Genomic DNA, 20000 nt, shown 5'->3' with positions numbered 1-20000 from the left:
TCCGTACCCGGCATTCGGTTGCTAACGATCGTCCATAGCGGGTCTCGCGCTGTGTAGCTCACGCGGCTTAGTAGAAGGAATAAGCTTCACTCTCCGCTCGCAACAGTGCGGATTGTTAGATGAAAGCTTCTGCCGAGCATGTGTCTTTTTGTGTGTTGAAACGTGTTGATTGTTCAAAAGTTTTCAGTGAATCCAAAAATCCAGCACAATCGTCTGTGTTTTCGGTTCGAAGATTCAGTGTCTCAAGTGTTTCGTGAAGGCCACGCGGTTCCGCGACATCGGAAGCATTTAGGTATGTGTTTTTGTGTAGCGTGTATTTGCATGGTGAGAGTGATCTTGCTAAGCGCGACTCGATAAACGATCTATCTAAGCGAGGAGAGACCGGCACAAGAGAGCCCTCGTGTACGATCTGCATGAGGAAAAGGCTTCAGGTTTGCTCGCGTTAAAGGGTTGTGTTGAGCTGCCGGCCGGAAACCGCTCTCGGGTATTCGCCGAGAGCACATCAGCAGTCTCAGTGATATGATTGTCGTCGTCGTCAGTCACAAGTGGATGCTGTTTTGCGTGTCGCGAGCGTATGGTTCAATACGCGAGAGACGTTTTTGTTTCGCTTTTCGGGGGAACCTTTTTTTACGAGCTGATCTTCTCATGTTTGGCCACGCTCGCTTACCAGCTGATCGTTGCTCGTCGAAGGTCGACGAAGGTATCTATGGATATTACCATCAGGAACATGTTTCGGTGGGCTACGCGTCCGGTATTTATTTCACAAGTGGTTCAAAGCTCAACAGCAAGATCAACAGTGAAGCCAATTCGATCATCGTACACTCGATCGTAAGGGACATGGTGGGAACGAACAGAACGTGGCATAACTTGTTTTCGCCGGTTGGAACTTCCCATCGTTTCAGTTGGGAGCTAAAAAAACCCTCAGAAGATTGTGTTAAATATTAAAACTTACAACCAGAACTATTCCATAAGGTCCGGAATTCGAGTTTGAAATTTCTCTCAAAGATCGCAATTTCTTTAAAAACTTTATCAATCGTTATAAGCATTTTGTTGTATAAGTTAGAGTCTCTGTTATGTTCTGGTGCGGATGTACGCGATTTAAATATAAGCACCACGCCACCGGCAGCATCCGTCTCCATCCTTCATTAACAATAACAGAAAGGCGAGCCTTCAATCCTCGCCATGTCGTTGATACTGTTGCTATTGTTTGATGGAGTAGATATTACACGATTGTTGACGGATTCGATCAGATACACCATCTATAATTACCCCTTGGGGGCGGACCGCGCGATACTTGCCACTCAACACTCGACCGATGTGTGGCGTGATTTTGTGTCACACGAGGGAATGTAATGCATCGTGGCGCAGTTACCGTGTGCGCGCGTTACCTATGCGATCTTGATCAGCGAATCAGCTCTCGTTTTCAAGCGCAATTCCGTAACATTGGCATTGTCCTTCAGGGACTGAAGTTCGTGACTTTGCTGTGTTTTCGCGGTGAGTGATAAGCACCATCACCAGCTCCTAGTGCAGCCAGGAGCCGTCGAGCGCTCTAATCTCTTACCAATTTAACCCTTGGTCGCCTGCTGGAAAGATCGTGATCTCCGGTGGATGATGGATGGATGGGCGTTCGTTTTTAGCTCAACGGCAATCGGTTGTTTGCATAACTCTGTCGGGTTACGTGGATTAAACAACAATATTTACCATGATCGACAGCGTAGTGGATGGCGCAAAAGTAATCCTCTAGCGTCGGCAATCCAATCTACAAGTAACAGAGTTGACTAGAAGTTTACACTACTACTACGGTCTTCCTTCACTTAGCTTTCTTTATTTTTTGTTTTGAGGGAACAGACGCAATGATAAGACCAGATAATAGAAGTGTTTTTTTTATTACAAGACACCACCATAAATTGTACACACCCTCGGCGACGTTATTGACAACCGCTAGGAAACGATAGAAAGACCGATGTCACCACATGTGTTAGGGTGTTTTACCAGCTGATTACAGTTATCTGGTACGGTCGGCAGGGGGAATACGATGGTACCGGGGATGAGTGGATACAGCTGGTAATGATTTATTATCTGGCTATACGCGTCCACTATCTACGGACCTGTGACGATTGCCTCTCCGATAGGCTGTCGCTTCGAAGATGATGGTTTATTAGGTTGGGTTTTCCCCTGCAAACTCCGCTTTTTTTCATTTGCATCACGCACCACGGCCAGCGATAAGCTCCGGATCGAACGGCTTCTAAAACTTGCCCTTTAATCCCAATATTGACGCCAGTTCTTCAACGCCTGGAAGATGCACTATGACCGGTTAAGAGCACGCTTCGAGCGAGTGAAGCCTCGTGACCGTACCGGTCCAGCGCAACCTTTAGCACAGCTCCAAAGGTCGTCCTGCTAGGCATCTCTAATCCTCCCCACTAATACTAGCAAGCAGCGGGGCGACACTAAGAATCTCTCCAAAATGGATTATCAATTTTGAATGTCTGCGAGTGTGCTAGATGACTCTAGTCGGAGCTGCTATACGTTCCTCCCAAAAAAAAATCAAAAATATAAATGGATCCGGCATCAGATCCGGGCTAAACTCCGAGTCATAACCTTTGTGGTAAAAATAGTCACCACCAAGCCGCTGCCAGCAATCAGCAACGAAAACAATGTTTCAATTTTCCACTTTTCCCCCCCCTTATCGCTACGCACATGCACCAGCGGCTATAGCTGCTGGCCGCGCTGCATGCTGTGGAAGAAGAGGCTTGCCTATAGTGGTGGTGCGTCGTGCTATCAGCTAGCGCCGCGACAACACCTGCTACGATTGGGTGTACTCGTGAAGTGTTCCGATTTTCAGGTCCACGGTGCTGTTCGCTCTGCTGTCTGTCTCTTGCAACGGGTTTGATTTAACATCTCGCTGATCTCATATACAGGGATCGCGATCCTGATCGTACGCCGTTACTCACGCAGACAAGCATTCGAATCGCTGGATCTTGTACTGCGACCATACGCTGATTACTCGCAATCGAGAGGATCAACCTTAAAGCATTGATGACCGTCATCCCCGGTCATCGATTGGTACCGGATCGTTGACTGGAATGCAACGCGCTGTCGTTATCAGCCGAACGAGCGAGAGGGCAAGAAGGAGGAGGACGAGGTTCGGTGGTGGAGGACTCACCAATTGGTGATTAGATTAGTTGTTGGCCCGTTGCCTGTTTTGGGGCGCCACAGTCGGGTCGTACCGACGAGGTTACTTGTACTCCGTGGTCGTCAGCGAGAAGATCGGCAGGTATTGGTGTTTCGAGGCTGCCGCTGTCAATCGAACAGGGTTCCACCGGCCGGCTTGCGAGGTTCAGAATTCAGTTTCAAACACGTAGCCGTGGAGTTCGGTGGTGTCTACAGTAGCAGGACTCTCAGCCGTGTATTTCGTGTGTCTGTGTTTGTTAGAGAGCGACAGTGGAGTGTGGGGTTTGGGGTTTATCCTTTGGTTCTCATCCCGTGATCCTCGACTCGGTTCATCCGGGTCGGTTGAGCGCTGTGCCAGGTAGGACCACGTGCCAGTGTCGACACTTTGCTAGCGAGTTCAATTGCTAGAAAAGTTCCAGTGTTGCATGTGATGGCGGAATTAATGATTCAATTTACATAACAGTTCCACTAGTACCTTGTGGAAGTCATTGCCGGTGTCCTCACCTGAAAAGATGGAAGTTGTTTGCGTTTCCTTTGGCATTATGTAACAAACATCTCCGGATTCGGGATCAAAGTTCAACGTGCTCTCGATTGATAATGAGACTCTGATAGCTGAGAGATGTACGCATGCTGGGTTGCTTTATGATGCCTCATGCATCGTACTGGTTGCGAGTAATCGAGAGTGATCGAGAAGCTTTCCGCCAGAAAAGAAATCGGAAACTCCAGCTTCTGATAATTTGACGAGATGTAGATCATCTAAAGGAACCAAAGAGTCTCAAACAAACATTCTGTTTTTATGTGTAATCCGACATCTTTTTAGTTAGGAAGGAGCATTCTTCTGAAAACAAAAGAAAACATTCTCGAAACTATTCGTCTATTAGATGAAACATTGTAAAACGATCGCACGCTATCCTTTACTACCAGCAGCATCTAATCTCTGGACGACCACGACAATCCTGTTGTTGATTGCGTTATCGTTTCTGTTGGCATTGAGCAGCTTCGGTTACGGCTTGTCCGGCGAACATCTCGCCTTCGTGGCGCCTACGACGACGACGTCGTGAAGTCAGAGTAGCGTTGGTGACCAGGTGACTGTTTACTGGTGATAGCTGCTGCAACAAGCGGACTAGCAGGAAGAAGGAGGGTGAACAAGCGATCTTTTTTCGCGATTCCCGGGTGACGTTTCCTCGTGGTTCCCACACACACTTTTTGGCCCTTATCGAAAGCATTATTCGACATGGAGCTGTGTGATAGGCTGACAGGGTAAGGTGGGTCGATATTGGCCGTGAGATTATGATGGCCCTATCGATAGCCGGATTTGTGGCCGGTATTGGTGCGCTGGTTCCACGTGCGCCCGCGCGCTCACTTTCCGCCAAGTCATGGCACCGTTTCTGATTTCAATTTTCCCCATTTTCCCCGGCCCCCTCTTCCTTTTGTGTGGCGCGACAGGTGGCAACAGCGACCCTCCTTTGGCTAGGGACGGATCGACGCGAATGTGTGGCTTGGGTGATTTTGGTTTCTTTGAAAATCAGAAAAGTCATCGTTCAGTTACTGGTACGACCCATCGTGGCGTTGTCATCATGTTTGCTCGTCTAATACCTCACCTCGATTGATGTGTGATGGTTGTTGTTGGTGATTTATGCTGTTATGCCTTTCGGCGTACGGCGGGCAAACAAGTGCAACAGCAGCAATCCAGACTAGGTCAGCATAGTTCGGAAGCATGCGCTGCAACTCCGCGAAATGTGTGCCGCGTGTTTGCCGGTTGCCTGTAACGCGACACTGGAGGGTGCTCCGATTTCCAACTGCTCCAAGTGTGGCCAATCGATAGAGTTGGACTGGCCATCTGATCGCCTAGTCATTTTTGGCGTGGAATGTGAACATTAACACGAACACGATTGAACGCTCCGGTTGCTAATTGATGTCGCCTGTATTACCTCACCCTCGATGGTGTTTTGGCCACTGCCACCGACCACGTTTTATGGTGCCAATAGGGGATTAAAACCAATTCCGCTAGCTCATTGGCGGGATTAACATTATCTTTGCGGAAGTGTACGGGTACACGGGCCAACGGTTAAAGCCCGGGAGCGATAAAGAACGACACCGGAGTGCCATGATAGATGGTTTTGTTTTCTCCGGAACACCTTTCACGAATCATGCGTAAAGATTCAAAGCTCGCTCCAGGAGGCCCCAAAAATAGCACCAAAGTTGGTATCCAGGCTCCCCTCAGGGCCCTGCGCCCCGTTCCTTATCTAGTAGCACCTTATCTCGACAGCAAGATTGGTCACAGGATTGCAGGATTGCATCGTTAATTGGGCGCAACCGATTGGTTCGCCAAACACCCCTTTCGAGCGCCTGTGTAGCGCCTCCAGGTACAGCATTCGCACAAAGCCACGGTCCGCCAACAATTATCAATCAAAAGCTTCCCCGTCTCTCGCTTTTCACGACAATCGGTGCATAAGGACGCTATAGTTGAGATCGCGGCCCGGGCCGGCGCGAATCGATCGATTAATTCCGAATTAATGCCATTCAATTTCAATTTTGTGCAGCGTAATGTGTCAGCTGATTACATTATCGCTGGGCGGGCTCGCGCACATGAAATGCCGAACGCTGTGTCACTGTTTGGTATATGGTATGGAGGGAGCATGTCCATTTTCATTACTATTCGTTCTGCGGGTCCTGCTGTTCGCGATCCTTTGCAGTTTGGGTGAGCTGTCGTCAATGTTTCACTGATTCGTTTTGCGACAAGCCGAGAAAGGGAACATTTAAAAATGTACCATAAGTGTAACGTACAGTAATTGTGTTTAAAAGTCCTTCCATTGGATTAAAATGTCGATTGGACTATGGTTTATGTCAAATTCATTTATGGGAAACCGAAAGGTATCTCAACATGCTTTAACATAGCTGGTTCTGGTTTTTCATTTATATCATAATCTAAACGGAGAATTGGTAAACCCAAAACTGATCTTAGTGCCTTTTTTCCCGAAGGAACATTTGCTCTGATTACTACATTTGATCGATTGGACTTCTCGATGCTTTGCGGCTGCGGCGGCACAAAATGCCACGAACGGGAAAAGCTGTTTGTGCTGCCATGATGTTGTTGATGATGATGATAATCATCATCAATATGGATCATAGCATTGCAATCGCTGCCTCACAATCTTGTACCATGAAGCGATGTGTTCCTCCTTTGTAGTGCCGCGGTTGTAGTGCGCTTCCAGCACAAAATGGTCCGGCTAAACTGCATCATACAAAATGGATTATGCTGAGATGAAGCTGGCAAACGGGCAAACGAGTAGTCCCCAAAAACGGGGGAGACATTCACGATGGCGCCCTTTTCAAACCCCAGAGGAGCCCCTCCCCACCATTTTCACACTCCCGTTGGCGATAGCAAACACCGACGGCCAAGGGCTGGTTTACTGGCATCCCCAAAATGGTTGCACCCCAAACGTTCAAGCACATCTGCTATTCTGCCGATTTGGGAGAGAGTGGAGTAGCAGCAGCAGCAGCAAGAGAGGGAAGTTTGCGAAAGTCTCACCCCTTTCGCACCACCCGTTACCCCCACGGTGCTGGTGCAGTTTGGCTGCGGAATCTGTCGGTGCTCATAAATAGGGATTTTACGATTTTACAATCTGCCCGGGTCGGTTCCAGGGGACTGTTGGATGTGGCACCGAGGACCGAGCTCGTGAAGGAAAACTTGTGCCACACGCTTGCATATGCTGCATCCTGCTATCCTGCATTTTATCATCAAACGACTCTTGTAGATCGGGCTGCGATACTCGGTGTACGGCAAACGAGTCGAGCCGAGCCGAGCGTGTGTTTGAACGCTCGAATGCCCAAAACCGTCTCTGGTATGGTGTTGCAGCGCGAGATTTCCGGGGGCGATCCGGCATCCCTTCGAAAAAGGAAGCGAAAAGCGAAATATATATATATGCCCTCGCAAACACCCAAACCAGCACCCACTGGCAACCGACAACCATTAGTCTTTGGTGGTGACCATGTGACTTAGTGTATGCATGCATCATCGTCATCGTCCTTTCCTTTTTCGCATCGTAATAGTTCGGCGTACCCCCAAGCGAGAATTGCATCGTGGCGATGCAGCATGGCAGGCGGGCTCGTTTTGGCTTCCGTGGAACCACTCGGTGGTCCATGAAACATGATCTCTGATCTCTGGGTGCGACCACACGGTGCACCGTGGCTGATTGCACAGTGCATTCGATGGCGATGGTTCTGAAGAAGCATGAGGCCACTGAGGCCACGTAGGTACGGTCTATCGGCCGGGTCTTTGAGGCCATCAACTGAGAGAACCGAGAACCGAGAGGTCGTTGATAGTGATTACATGTTATCAATCAAGTCGCTGCAATGGGTGACTTTCGTTGCGTAACGAAATGAAGCTCACATCTTGATACATCTGGTCGCTAGGCGAGCGACTGGCAGAATTTCGAAATTCATTAACGTGCAAAAGGTGGTAGCGAGGTGTGCTGCCGCCCCATCGAAGAACGTTCGAGGTGATGGCTTATTCGGTTGGATCGGAACGATAGGTGATAAGAAGTTGTAGTACCCGAGTCATTCACTGGATGTGTTGAGTGAGGGAAAGATTTAAGCAAACCTGATACTGGCCTCGTTAGTGTAATGTATTTTTAGTATTAAAATTGTGCTCGAGTACCATATCATTAGGTATTAGGCCATTTTAGTATTTTGAATTTAGTATTTTATTATGTGCAACGTTAGGTAACATCTTATTCAATGTAATATCTATTGGAAGCTTCAATCTCCCTGAGGGTTTTCGAAGAATCGTTTTATGTTATGTTTTATGGAGTAACTCGTTGCTGTTTCTTGTGCTTTTTTCTGCCCAATCAAAAAATAATTCAAGAAGCTTATTTTTCATTAAAGCAGTAGTTAACTTATACAGACCACACTCTCAAGCATTTTTAAATCAATTAAAAAACCTATATACATTTATATATATACATAAAAAAACCTATATAATGTGTTTCATTTAAAATGAAACGAATAATAATTGGCTCTCATAGGCTCTTCCCCATAACGTTATAGTTAAATAAGGGCAGATGGATGTTAAAAGGAAAAAAAAAAGTTTTCGTTCGTCGCTCAATGGTCTTGGCAAGTTAACGAAAAGAGGGCAACGCACCCATGATGGTGCGTGCCTCAAAATGATGAGCGCTTACGTCGGCTCATTAAAGAATGTGGCTAGAGGTTTTTTGTCTTAATTTGGTTGCGTGCGTTAATTGTCTAATTGCGATCATGAACCAATAGAGAGAAAACACGACACGTTTGACGCAATTGTGGAGACCTTGTCCACATTATATGCCCGCCTCTAATAATATCTTATAAGAAAACTCTTATTCTCACATTTTTTCATCCTTGTATTCCCGCATCGAACAGGATTATCTAACTTGCTAACGGTTCGTGACCTTGGGCACCTCGCCTACCAGCTCAAAAATGTCCGGTGAGGAAGCGAATGGTAAACCGGTTGGGGCGCCCGACTCCACGACGGGCCCCACTGGCCGTATTCTGCCGGCCGACAGCTACATCAGCACCGATCCGTCTATCCCGGTGAAGCTACGCATCGCCAAGGAGGGCTTGGCCTCGCTCGATCCCCTCTCGGTGCCGGATCTGATGAACCGAACGGTGCGTGACCATCCCGACCATCCCGCCATGGTGTACCAGGATTCGCAGAAAAAGTGGCAAACCGTCACCTATCGCGAGTACCGCGACCGGGTCTATCACATGGCGAAGGTGTTCGTCAAGCTGGGCCTGGAACCGCACCACACCGTCGCCGTCCTTGCCTTCAACAGTCCCGAGTGGTTCGTGGCCGAACTGTCGGCGATCCATGCTGGGTAAGACCTTCTTTCCTCTTCGACCCACCATAAGCTGCCCTAGTTATTGACCGTGTCGTTCTCTTCTTCCCTCTTCTAATAGTGGAATTATCGCCGGTGTGTACACCACCAACTCGGCCGAATCGGTGCAACACGTACTGGAGAGTTCCCGGGCCCAGATTGTGGTGGTTGACGACGCGAAGCAGATGGAAAAAGTGCGCTCCATTCGCCCGAATCTGCCGCTCCTGAAAACCGTCATTCAAACGATGCCACCGTACGCACCGTATGTGAAGCGCGAGGACGGTTACTATCGCGTAAGTGGCGATGGTGGTGGTTCCACCCATCCAGCGGAGGACTTTTGTCCTGTTACAGTTATTCATTTTCCTTGCACATACCCACATGCACGGAACGGTGGCGAAGCGTGATGGTGGTGCTTTTGAAGATGCACTTTTTCCGCGGATTTTCCATTCCATTTGCGCCACGGTTACCGAAGGGATCGGCCAGCTTGCACTGGCTCCGTTAATGGTCGCCCGGATTTATAGGGTCAGCGCTGGTGGGGCCAATTGATCAATTGAATGGTGGTGCTTTACTCCGGCCACCCTTATCGTTCGTTCGCTCGCGGTTCCAGCGGAACGGATTTATATGCCATTTGTGGCGCGACTTACCAATGGGATGCGAATTTTAAAATTTTCATCCAAGTTGCATGTACTTCATTCGCTTCTTCCCTTTTAAAGCAGCGTTTCATGGTGTAATGAAACAGTAAAATATATCCCCTCCCCAAAAAAGGGAGATTTTTGGTTTGAAATCGCCGCTGGCGCAAGGTTGAGGGTGACCAGACAAAAAAAAAAAAAAACCGGCACCTGAATTCGTCATTGGACCCCTCCCGATGGTGATGTTATTTGCATTTTTTCGGTTTCAATTTTTCATGACCCGGTGTGCCAGGTGTGGCCGGCAGATGACACCATTTTTATAATGTACTCGCATCGCCCCAGGCCGGGTGTCGGGATGGCTGCTTTCATCGTGGTTTCTCATACCCCCCCCCCCCCTGAGGAAGGTTGGTGGTTTTCGGGTTTCGATCCATCCATCCTTCCCGGAGATGGTTCCGGGTCCCGGTACCGGAGCCAGGTGCTAAGAAATGATTTTTTTCCGCGTTCCTTTTCGTTTCGCTTTAAGCATCGCACCCGTCGTCGAGTCGAATGGCAGAATTCCTCCTGGTGATGATGGTGATGATTGTGTGGAGCGACATTGCGATGAAAATGGAAGGAAATGGTGGAAATGGGTAGGCAAAAAATTATTCACCTCTCCACCATCACCTCGAGCAGGGTTTGAATGTTTTGTTTGTGCTGGCTGTTTCTAGCCATGCGAGAGAATATGGGACATTTCGGGGTGGAAGATGGGCCAGGTATAACGATGATTTGTTCTCTCCAGACCCAGTCCCAGTTAGCTTTGTTGTGGCACCGATGGTTGCGGATCGTTGCGACAGGATCTACGCTTCCAGCCAGCCAGTTTCCATTTCCATTCATCTAGATAGTTTGCCGTACATCAGCGAGAACGAATCGTTTGGCATCATCGGTGGCGGCTGCGGGACTTTCAATTCAATTAGAATTCCAGCTCCAGCAAATTACCATTACCGGCACCGACACCGTCAGGATATGCAAGCAAAATGTGCGAAGATAAAAAAACGGGGGAAAAAATGCGGAAACAATGACTGTTGGCAGTGTTTTGCCTAATTTTCAATTCCCATTTTTCGCTCCTCGATGCCAAGCACGGTGCCGGTATCGAGCCGTTCTCTCCGAGGGACCGAATGGATCCCATTTAGATGCCCCCTCGACGAAAAAAAGGGATCCAAAGGAAGTCACAGAAAATCGAGAATCATGGAGCGAGCGCAAAAAAAAAAAAACAAATGTGCAAATTAGCTCCGCGCGCAACTATCCAAATTACACCTGCTTCCGCCTCGCCAGACAGCTCCGCGAGCGTCGGTTATGTGCTGACGATCGCGAACCACGTGGCGCGACGGACACATAATCTCCGAATTGTCACCTCGGTTTCTTTCCTCGGCCTTACTGGCCTTAGACGAAGGTTGTACGGTCCCGTAGCGTAGGGGTCATTCGAATAAAAACAGAACATTCACAGAAATGGTGCAATCGGGAGTGCTTTTACTATTAAAAGCCTTTTTCAAGCTGATTGCAGTGTGGCGGAATGGTGGTATGACCCTTTTTTCAGGGGTTCCGTTTTGCCATCGCTTCCAGCTGAATTGAACGTTTTCTGTGTTCGGTAGTTTCGAATTCGCAGTGTCTTCCTCGCTTCCCGGGGGTGCAGTAATAGCTTTTAGTGTATTCATCCGACTGCGTGGCCATTCGACGAGGGGTTGTTTTAGTTTCGTTTAGTTTTGATTTTTTCCCTTTTGACGATTCGTAATGTTGGTAATGGAATTGCCCATTGGAACAAGCAACCAGGATCGCTTGGGGCAGACTGGAACAGGCATTTAGTGGCTGTCAGAGTCCTCCATCCAGGATGATGCTCCAGATCGCTGTCGATTATCCTATGCAGCATTATATGCAGAACACAACAAATCGCTGCCGGTAACGATCAGAAGACCAGCCAACCAGGGCCGCACAACAATTGGCTATGGGAGAAGAATAAGCATCAGAATCTGAGCGCGGTAGCATCGTTGGCGCGTCATTAATCACCGAACATGACCTAAGCAAACTTGGCCACAGCTTCTCATCACGGCATGTGGCGGCAACAGCTGCAGGCAACAACGCGCGTATGTTGTTGGAACAGCCTCGGTTTTCCCTCACCGGAGCTTGGTTGGAGCTTGGGATTCTCCAGCCACTCCACTCCATTCCGCTGCGGTCTGCATGTTAAACCATTAACGATGATAACACCTGCGAAGTTGACGCATTTTGACTATCCGCAGTGCCAACGGCAGTGGTGGCCGCGCTGAGTGGGGCGAGGGATGCGAGAACCATCGTCTTCCGCGTGCGGTTCAACGGTTTTTCTCGCCACCGTTCTTCGCGCAGAATCAAATGTTGCTGCTGCTGTAAAGTTCCCATGCTGCTTTTCCGGGGTGGGTGGCGTTGAAGCGGAGTTGTTGGAGATGGGATGTAAGATGGGAAAAATAAAAATAACATGTAACGCCACGGTCGGTTTCGGGTGGCTCACCCACCTCGCCCACCCCTCATTCCATCGTTCTCTTAGTCGCGAGCCTCGAGAACCCTACTTTGAGTGCGTGAACACTGCGGAGTTCGATCATGTTCAATGGCACGTAGTATCGTCGCACCATCATCATCATCATCATCATCATCGGCATCATCACCATCATGATCAGCAGTGGGATGAGCGTTGTGAGCTTCGTTTGATTGGCGGTACATTCGAAACATGCGTGAAACAGTGTGGAGCAGCGTGTGGGTTCTTTTGCAGTTGTTTACGATGGTAAATGTTTTGGATTTTCTCTTAAAGTAAAAGCAGGAAACGTTTTGTAGGGGACTTGAGGTGGCGTTTTGATTCTACAACTTGATTTGGCATTGTTTATCTAGTTCATATCTCCCATTGTTAGTCACTTTTGGATTATTTGTTTTCTCAAATAGACATCCTTTAAGCTTCTTTTCTATTAACAAAGCCTCTCTGATTAGCTAATAAAATAGTTCATATGTTATTAATTGGTACAGAAACGTGTGAATAACTCCGAGTATAGTATTTTAGGGCTCAAAGTTCTATATTATGGATAGAGGAACACAATGCGAATGATTTTCGCAGCTTGAGGATGACGTCATAAACCAAAAGATTGTTTTGTTTATCATAATTCCCAGCAGATGAGTAGGAGAATGTCTAAAAATAAGAATAATTGAAAAATGTGGAGTAGAGATGAACCTCCTATTGTTGGCACAATATCTGCAAATTTATATTCGTGCACCCGTTTGTGGTTAGAATTGCAACATTTCAAATGGCAAAATCAGATTACCACCGTTTCTGCGTATCGTGATTTAACTAAGGAGGAGGAAGAGGGTCTGTTTTGAAGGCATGTGGTCACGATGAAGCCACCGAATGTGGAGCAGCGTAGTATGTGAACAACTTCCGAGAACCGTCACCCCGTTACCGTTGTTGGCACGAAAGGTTCAAACAATTCGTTTGTAAGTTCATCGTAATTCTTTCATTTTATCTTATACGGATACCCCTTGAGGACTGTGCGACTGGTGTAGTAGTACGTGCGCGGAGAATAGCATGACAGAATGGCTCGACCGTGACGCGCCGCTTGTGGAAAAGCTCAAGAAAGCGCCTCAATATATCATAAATAATCGCACCAAATAAATCATAGCATCTTCGGTCGGTTCGGTGGCCACGCTCTGGGTCGCACTCGGCTCGCACTGCTCGGTGCTCCCGAGATGCAAAAAGCCGACCCCATTCGCAATGGCATTTGGTGGTTTCGTAGCAGCAGACCAGAAGCACCAGAAACCGAACCCGGAGAAAGCAAATTGTTAGCGATTCATGGCAGCATAGCATGAATGAGCGAGAGCGACGCGGCCCGGCCCGGCACGTCGACGTCGTTGTCGTGGTTGTTGTCAATGGCACGCTGCTGCTGCTTCTGCTGCTTGAGAACGGCGCATGGAGGTTGGATGGAGGCGCCTGTTCTTGGAGCTTTTTCAACGGCTATTTCAATCCAATCAAGCCATCCCAACGCCCATGGGCTGGTCTTTGGTGGCCGCAATCGGGCGCATCGGGAACGAATAGTCAATTTTTCTTCGCACATGATTGATAAGCGGTTGAGTGGCGTGTATCACATCGAATGCGGAACCCAACCATCTCCGCTAGCCGCCAGTTGACAGACCGACCGGAGTGCGTCGCGTCGCGACGGCAGCAAATGAAATTACCCGCCGTTGCCAGGATACCTTCGAGGGGCCTTGAAAGTAGTCCTCCAGTATCCGGTCCCAAGGGGCGCGCGTTCTCTTTCTCTCTCTCTCTTTCGCTCTCCAGACACATTGCCAATGTCTGGTGGAGTCGATACATATTGTATGATTTATTGCATTGCATCAGTCTCAGTCCGCGTCCGCTTTTCGGAGCCACTAGCAGCTGAGGAGTGGGCGAACCGAGGGCCCGGCCGCAGTCCGTTCCCGGTTGTTTGCGGTTCCGACATTATCAATCGGGACAGGGTACCGGTGAGGGTGCTTTTTCGGATGCTTTACGATGGCCGCAACCTAGCAACCAATAATCTTTCGTCGGAACAATGTTCCGTTCCGTTATGGTTATGAAACGGAAATCGTTTGTGGGGTACGTGCTCGAGATAACGAAATGCGGCGTGCGGCCGATAGTTATCCGGGGCGGCACGGAAATGACAGTACATTAAACGCCCACCGCTCCCAGTCCATGGTCCTCTTCCTTTCTCCCACCTGACCACAACACTGTACGTTTCTTTTTGGGGGTAAAAAGGGGATGCGACAGTTCGAATTCATGGACGATTTGCTTCCTGGAGCTCCAAGGAACCGATTGGAATCGGTCCCCAAGATTGCTCTCTCTCTCTCCCTCTCTCTCTCTCTTTCGATGTTTCCCACTCCTTGTTTGGTCGAAAAACTGGAAGCAGATGAGCCCGAATCAACCTTCGACTCGTTCCCCTTTGTTTCATTCAATTTCGTGCCACGGACCGCGCCGTAACGTCGCCAAAGGCCTGTTGTTCTGAAAGACACGGCGTACTGTGCTAAAGGGAGCCATAATTGAGTTCGTCTGTGGCCGGGACCCAGCTTGGTGGGCTCCGGTGGTACGGAAGCTGTCAATGGAACGCCCGTTTCGAATGGAAATCACGGACTCGTTCCGTGCCCCTCACCGGGACGAGGTGAAGACGGAGAGCACATACCACAGACCAACCAACCGACCGATCGACAGACCAACCGACCCGGTTCGGTCGGAATGAGTTCCTGGACGAGTCAAGTCGTGACTTGACTGCAGGCCAACTTCATCACTCTTTGGCTTTGGCGCCGATTTCGTCTTTGTTTTGTTGATGATGATCTTGGGGCCACGGTTCTGACGGTCTCCCGTGACTGTTTGGGGACTGCAAAAGGGGTTTTTCCGCAATTTATTCAATTCATTTAAAGAAAATACTGTCATTATACTCATCCTTTCCGAGCCCTAGACGATGCACGACGCCGCGCTTGGGGTCGTCTCGTTCCGTTCCATTTCCAGCACCGAATTTCCGAATCTGTTTTGTGAGGGAGCGCGGGAGCATCTGGTGCGATTGGGACAATTGTTATGGCCCGTGCCATTTGCATTACAATCAACACCGCCAGGCGTACCGGGGGATGTTGGCGTTTAATGTTTTGAATTTATTTCTCACTTCTCACTTCGCCTTCCCGTTCTCGGCGTCGTTTTTTTTTGAGTGAATTTTAATGTCTGAATCGGATGTGTGTCGTAGGAAATGAATGTCTCATTTTTGCACTTGTTCTGTCTTCTTTTCCGGTGCGCAACATGGTGCTGCTGATACGGAACCGGTAGTGGTCGGAGCTTGTGGAAATGAACGTGGACGATGTGGAGGAAGAGTTCAACAATCGTTTAGCCAATATTGCCATCAATCAGTGCTGCTGCCTGGTGTACACGGTAAGAATCCTTTTTCCTTTTATCTGCGATGGTGGTGGCCGCCATGTTGTAATTCTTATTAACCTGTTTTCAACTTTCGCTCCGCAGTCTGGTACGGTGGGTAATCCGAAGGGAGTGATGCTGAGCCACGACAGTCTCACCTGGGACTCGTACTCGATCGGCAAACGGTTGCACCAGATCCGGTACGCCGAAGAGGTGCTCGTATCCTTTCTTCCCCTCAGTCACGTGGCAGCCCAGATGGTGGATATCTTCTTGACCCTACAGTTCGCTTGCACCGTGTACTTTGCCGATAAGGACGCAATGAAAGGAACGTTACTCCATACGCTGCAGGAAGCGAAACCGACGCGTATGCTGGCCGTTCCGCGGGTATACGAGAAGATCCAGGAGAAGATGCTGGCGGTCGGTGCGCAGAGCACCGCCTTGCGCAAGATGGTGGCCGGCTGGGCGAAGAGTGTCACCCTGCAGCATCACCTGAACGCGATGGAGGGAAAGCCCACGAACTCGTGGCAGTACCGGTTGGTGCGCAACTATCTGCTGTCGAAGGTGAAGGATGCGCTCGGTTTTTCGCGTTGCCTGACACTTGCGACGGCTGCCGCACCGATGGATCGCGAGACGAAGAAGTACTTTATGAGCCTCGATTTGCCGATCAACGAAGCGTTCGGCATGTCGGAATCATCCGGTGCCCACTCGCTGACCGCTCCGGATAGCTACAACTTTGACACGATCGGAAAGGCGCTCGGTGGTTGCGAGACGAAGATTGACAAACCGGACGAGCGGGGCCACGGTGAGATTTGTATGCGTGGACGCCACATCCTGATGGGGTACATCGGGGAGGAGGCGAAAACACAGGACGCGATCGATGAGGATGGCTGGCTGCACTCCGGTGACGTCGGATACATTGATGATGCTGGGTTCATCTACATCACCGGACGTATCAAGGTACGGTATACACGAGGGGGTCCCTGATTTGTGGTGTTTAATGACTACTTTCGTCTCAAATCAACAGGAACTGATTATCACTGCTGGTGGTGAGAACATACCGCCGGTTAACGTGGAGAATCTCGTCAAGAATGAGCTTCCGTTTGTGAGCAACGCGTTCTTGGTCGGCGATAAGCGCAAGTTCCTGACCATGCTGATTACGCTCAAGACGCAGATGAACCTCGATACGGGCGCACCGAAGGACGAACTAACAGCGGAGACGATCGCCGCCCTCAAGGAGTTTGGGGCGGAGTACGGCAAACTGAGCGAAATCCATGCCGCTGGTCCCTGTCCGAAGGTGGGTTTTGTGGGGATTTAAGACCGTCCTGCCGTTGTGGGACCGTAGAATATCTTTAACCCGTTTTCAACCCATCTTGGTTTTACCAACCCCCAGGTACTCAAAGCTATCCAGGAGGGAATTGACCGGGCGAACCTGAAGGCCATCTCGAACGCACAAAAGATTCAAAAGTTTGCCCTGCTCAAGGAAGACTTCTCCGTTCCTGGTGGTGAGCTAGGTATGTGTTTATCAGTTTGGCTTTTTGGGGATACGGGAACTGTTTAACCTTATAGTTTATGTCGCTTTCTATCAAACGTTGCAGGCCCTACGTTGAAGGTGAAACGTAACGTTGTAGTGGAGAAGAACAAGGACATTATCGAGGGCTTCTACTAACGATGTCCATTCGCTCCTGCGTCTGCGCTTCACACAATTCGTTAGCTTACTGATAGTGTTTTGTGAAAATTCTGCACCCACAAAGGGCGGGGTGTGATTTATGTTTTGTTTTTTCTTTTTTCTTTTGGCTATTCGCTAAAACTACTATTAACCTACTGTTTCTGCTCATGGAGATCGATGGGACAAGTGTGACACTATTAAGATTAGAGTGGCAGTGGAAGCGCCACCGAGCCGCGTTGAATGCGCCTGAATGCAGGAAAAAAACCTCCTTCGTGGCCGTCGCTGCTGCAGCCGCGCTGGAAGCTTGCAACGCTGCGAAGGATGCCTGCGACTAGTTAGAGATTCTTGTTTGTTAAACCTGTGCCTTGAGAGATTGTGTCCCGGCGATGAGGAGGGCGTTAAAGGGGAGAATGATTGTTGGTTTGTCTATTGGTCGTAATGTTTTCGATTGTAATTTGGTGATATTGTTGTTCGCGAGTGTGTACGGCTGAACGACATTCCTTCAGTGACCCTAGCGCGTCGTTGGTAAACCGTAGCTAAAGACATGCGGAGACACACTTTTGCCAGCGCATTACCTTGCCATACTGCATTTAGTCATTCCTGTCCTCTGCGGCTCACAGTTACACGCCAAACGCGGTTGTAAATAGATAGAGAGAGATGTGAATGTTCTGGTGCCTTCACAAAAAAAAACAAAATCAAACAAACCAATTCAAAGCGATTTATATAAGAATAAAATCAAACGAAAACTTTCTAAAACGACGGTCGAATCATACATTTATCAACGCCACTCGCATCGAATGAATGGGGGCAACAGAGACAACATCCGATCGGGTAGGACAAATCTCTACCGAATAGTTGGTCTGTTTGTTATGCGGCTTAAACTTCGACTTAAATCTCGAACTGCTAACGCAAATTGCAGTCAGCAGGCCAGCTTGCAGAGAAGTCAAAGTTGGTCATCGATGAATGCTGTGGGCGGCCGTGGGTTGTGGTCTGCCTGCGGGTCGCTCGAGAGTTCAAACTTAAAGTACCCTCCGGGCAGCCTAGGAAGGCTCGGGGAAGGTACAAATCGAATTTCCGGATGGATAAAAATCGAAAATCCTTGTTCGTGACTCGGATGCTGCTCGATGGCTGACTTTCTGAGTAGCTCGTTCCCTTTCTTTCTATTTCGTTCTTGCTCTTGTGCTCTCTTCAGGGATCGGTAGGTTGGGCCTGCGACGGACCGTGCGGTCCGTTTGTTCCGTTGCTATCCCTATCGGCTTAAGGCTGGACAATGTGACCAGCGGAAAAGCGGTTCACGGGGCTCGGGGGTTTATCGATCCGGACCGGAATGGGGTCGATTAATTTGCATTTAATTTTCGGATTTCTTCAGCATGTCCTTGCGGTGTCCATATCGGTGGCTAGAGCGTCCTTCTTCTTCTTTCTGTTCGAATGGCTCCAGCAAGCTCGACGGTAAAACTCGGCCCGGAGTAAAGTTGGTTCTGCTCCGGTCAAAGTTGGTAAGCTAATTTCGTGCCCCCCGAGCATTCGATTGTTCTTCGTGTAGGTGTGTGCGGGTGTGTGTTTCTTGAAGAAACCTGGCGAGAAGAGACGATGGTTGGCTCCTTTATCTCTTGACCAATTCAATCGGGATCGGGCCGGTTCTTGAGAACGGGCTCGAAAGTTAAGCCACGTCTTACACGGCAGCGAAAGACTTTTGCCAGCAAAGTAAACGAATGATAATGCCGCGGCCACGCTGGCCAACCAAATGATTCGCAAACCGGCCCGCTAATACGCGGGAGATGATGTTCTGGTTCGGTCTTGGCCTTTCAATTGTAGATGGTTTCCTTTTGCTCGCCGTTCGTGAACCCCCGGTTTGCTTCAATTCAATCGCGTGGCGCATTATTGAAATATTTACTGATTAGCATTTCAAAGTGCAACATTCTTGCGCTAGATGAAAAGAATTTTCTCGCGATGGGAGAGCGATGAGATTAAGAGTTCGAACGGTGGTTCAACTAAAGCCACATCCGTAGCTGCTCGTCGAAGAGAGTAGAGCATAACAGTCCGAAGCGAGCCGATAACGATTTATTGATACGAATGTTCTCGGATAGTTAAACAATCAAATAGATTACGTTCGAAAGCTCTGATCCGTGGATGTGGTAGAACATCACTCATATGGTACTGGTACCGTTCGCTTCCAGCGCCTTCCGGAAGGCGACATCGCGCTCATCCGGTATGTTATACTCGAGCTGCAACGGAACCGACACAAGCAGTATCCATGTTTGCCAAATTGACGCCATTTTCCGAAGCAGCCCCGTGTGTAGCAGCCAAATAAGAAGCACACCAACCAACCGACACCGCGAGCAGCAGAGGGTGGTTGTTTTCGTCCCGGAAGTCAACACAGGGTAGTGGCCACCAATCATCAACAACGGCATCGCGTGGTTAGCCACCGGGCATCGGGGATTGCATCGAACGGACCAGTTTGTTGTTGAAGTGGAAGTCCACCGATGTGATACCCCGGTGACGACAACAGCAAGGACAGCAGCAAGGACAGCGGTCGGACGACGGAGTTAACGAAGCGTATGCGCCCGGAAGCGTTCGTCGTTTCGGGTTCCCATCGGTTGGTGGTGAGGTTCCGTGCGGTGGTTTTTGTTTTTCACGCGGTTTCCATCGCGCATCATTCGAAAATTATCGTTCGTTAGTGTGGCGGCCGCGTCCGAGTAGCAGCATCATCCGTAGTAGTACCATCGTCGTTTGTCATCCCGCAACGTGTCCGACGATGGACACGA

At 49.2% G+C, this 20000-nt stretch overlaps 2 protein-coding genes across 3 annotated transcripts in view; one reads left to right on the top strand and one right to left on the bottom strand.

Annotated features, from left to right (window-relative positions):
- The window catches only part of LOC126572686 (very long-chain-fatty-acid--CoA ligase bubblegum), a 17999-nt gene extending 4 nt beyond the window's left edge, over window positions 1–17995 (top strand). The window contains exons 1-8 of one of the 2 annotated variants that reach the window (XM_050232203.1): window positions 1–292; window positions 8569–9023; window positions 9106–9316; window positions 15486–15587; window positions 15675–16526; window positions 16594–16863; window positions 16960–17080; window positions 17165–17995. The exon at window positions 1–292 is cut by the window's left edge and continues 4 nt beyond it. In XM_050232203.1, the coding sequence (XP_050088160.1) occupies window positions 8626–9023; window positions 9106–9316; window positions 15486–15587; window positions 15675–16526; window positions 16594–16863; window positions 16960–17080; window positions 17165–17235 (2025 nt within the window). In that variant the 5' untranslated portion in view covers window positions 1–292; window positions 8569–8625 and the 3' untranslated portion in view covers window positions 17236–17995. Of the gene's footprint in view, window positions 293–3263; window positions 3530–8568; window positions 9024–9105; window positions 9317–15485; window positions 15588–15674; window positions 16527–16593; window positions 16864–16959; window positions 17081–17164 lie in introns of those variants that run through there. The other variant, XM_050232204.1, reaches the window with a different exon arrangement.
- A 1279-nt stretch (window positions 17996–19274) lies between these two features.
- Window positions 19275–20000, bottom strand: part of LOC126572687 (insulin-like growth factor-binding protein complex acid labile subunit) — a 10612-nt gene continuing 9886 nt past the window's right edge. Inside the window, exon 4 of the mRNA XM_050232206.1 lies at window positions 19275–19460. Within this exon, the coding sequence (XP_050088163.1) occupies window positions 19383–19460 (78 nt within the window). The 3' untranslated portion in view covers window positions 19275–19382. The remainder of the gene's footprint in view (window positions 19461–20000) is intronic.

The sequence above is a fragment of the Anopheles aquasalis genome, chromosome 2 (genome assembly GCF_943734665.1).
Source record: "Anopheles aquasalis chromosome 2, idAnoAquaMG_Q_19, whole genome shotgun sequence".
Taxonomy (NCBI): Eukaryota; Metazoa; Arthropoda; class Insecta; order Diptera; family Culicidae; genus Anopheles; species Anopheles aquasalis.
Note: the sequence above shows the minus strand (reverse complement) of the source record. Positions and strands in the feature narration are given on the sequence as shown.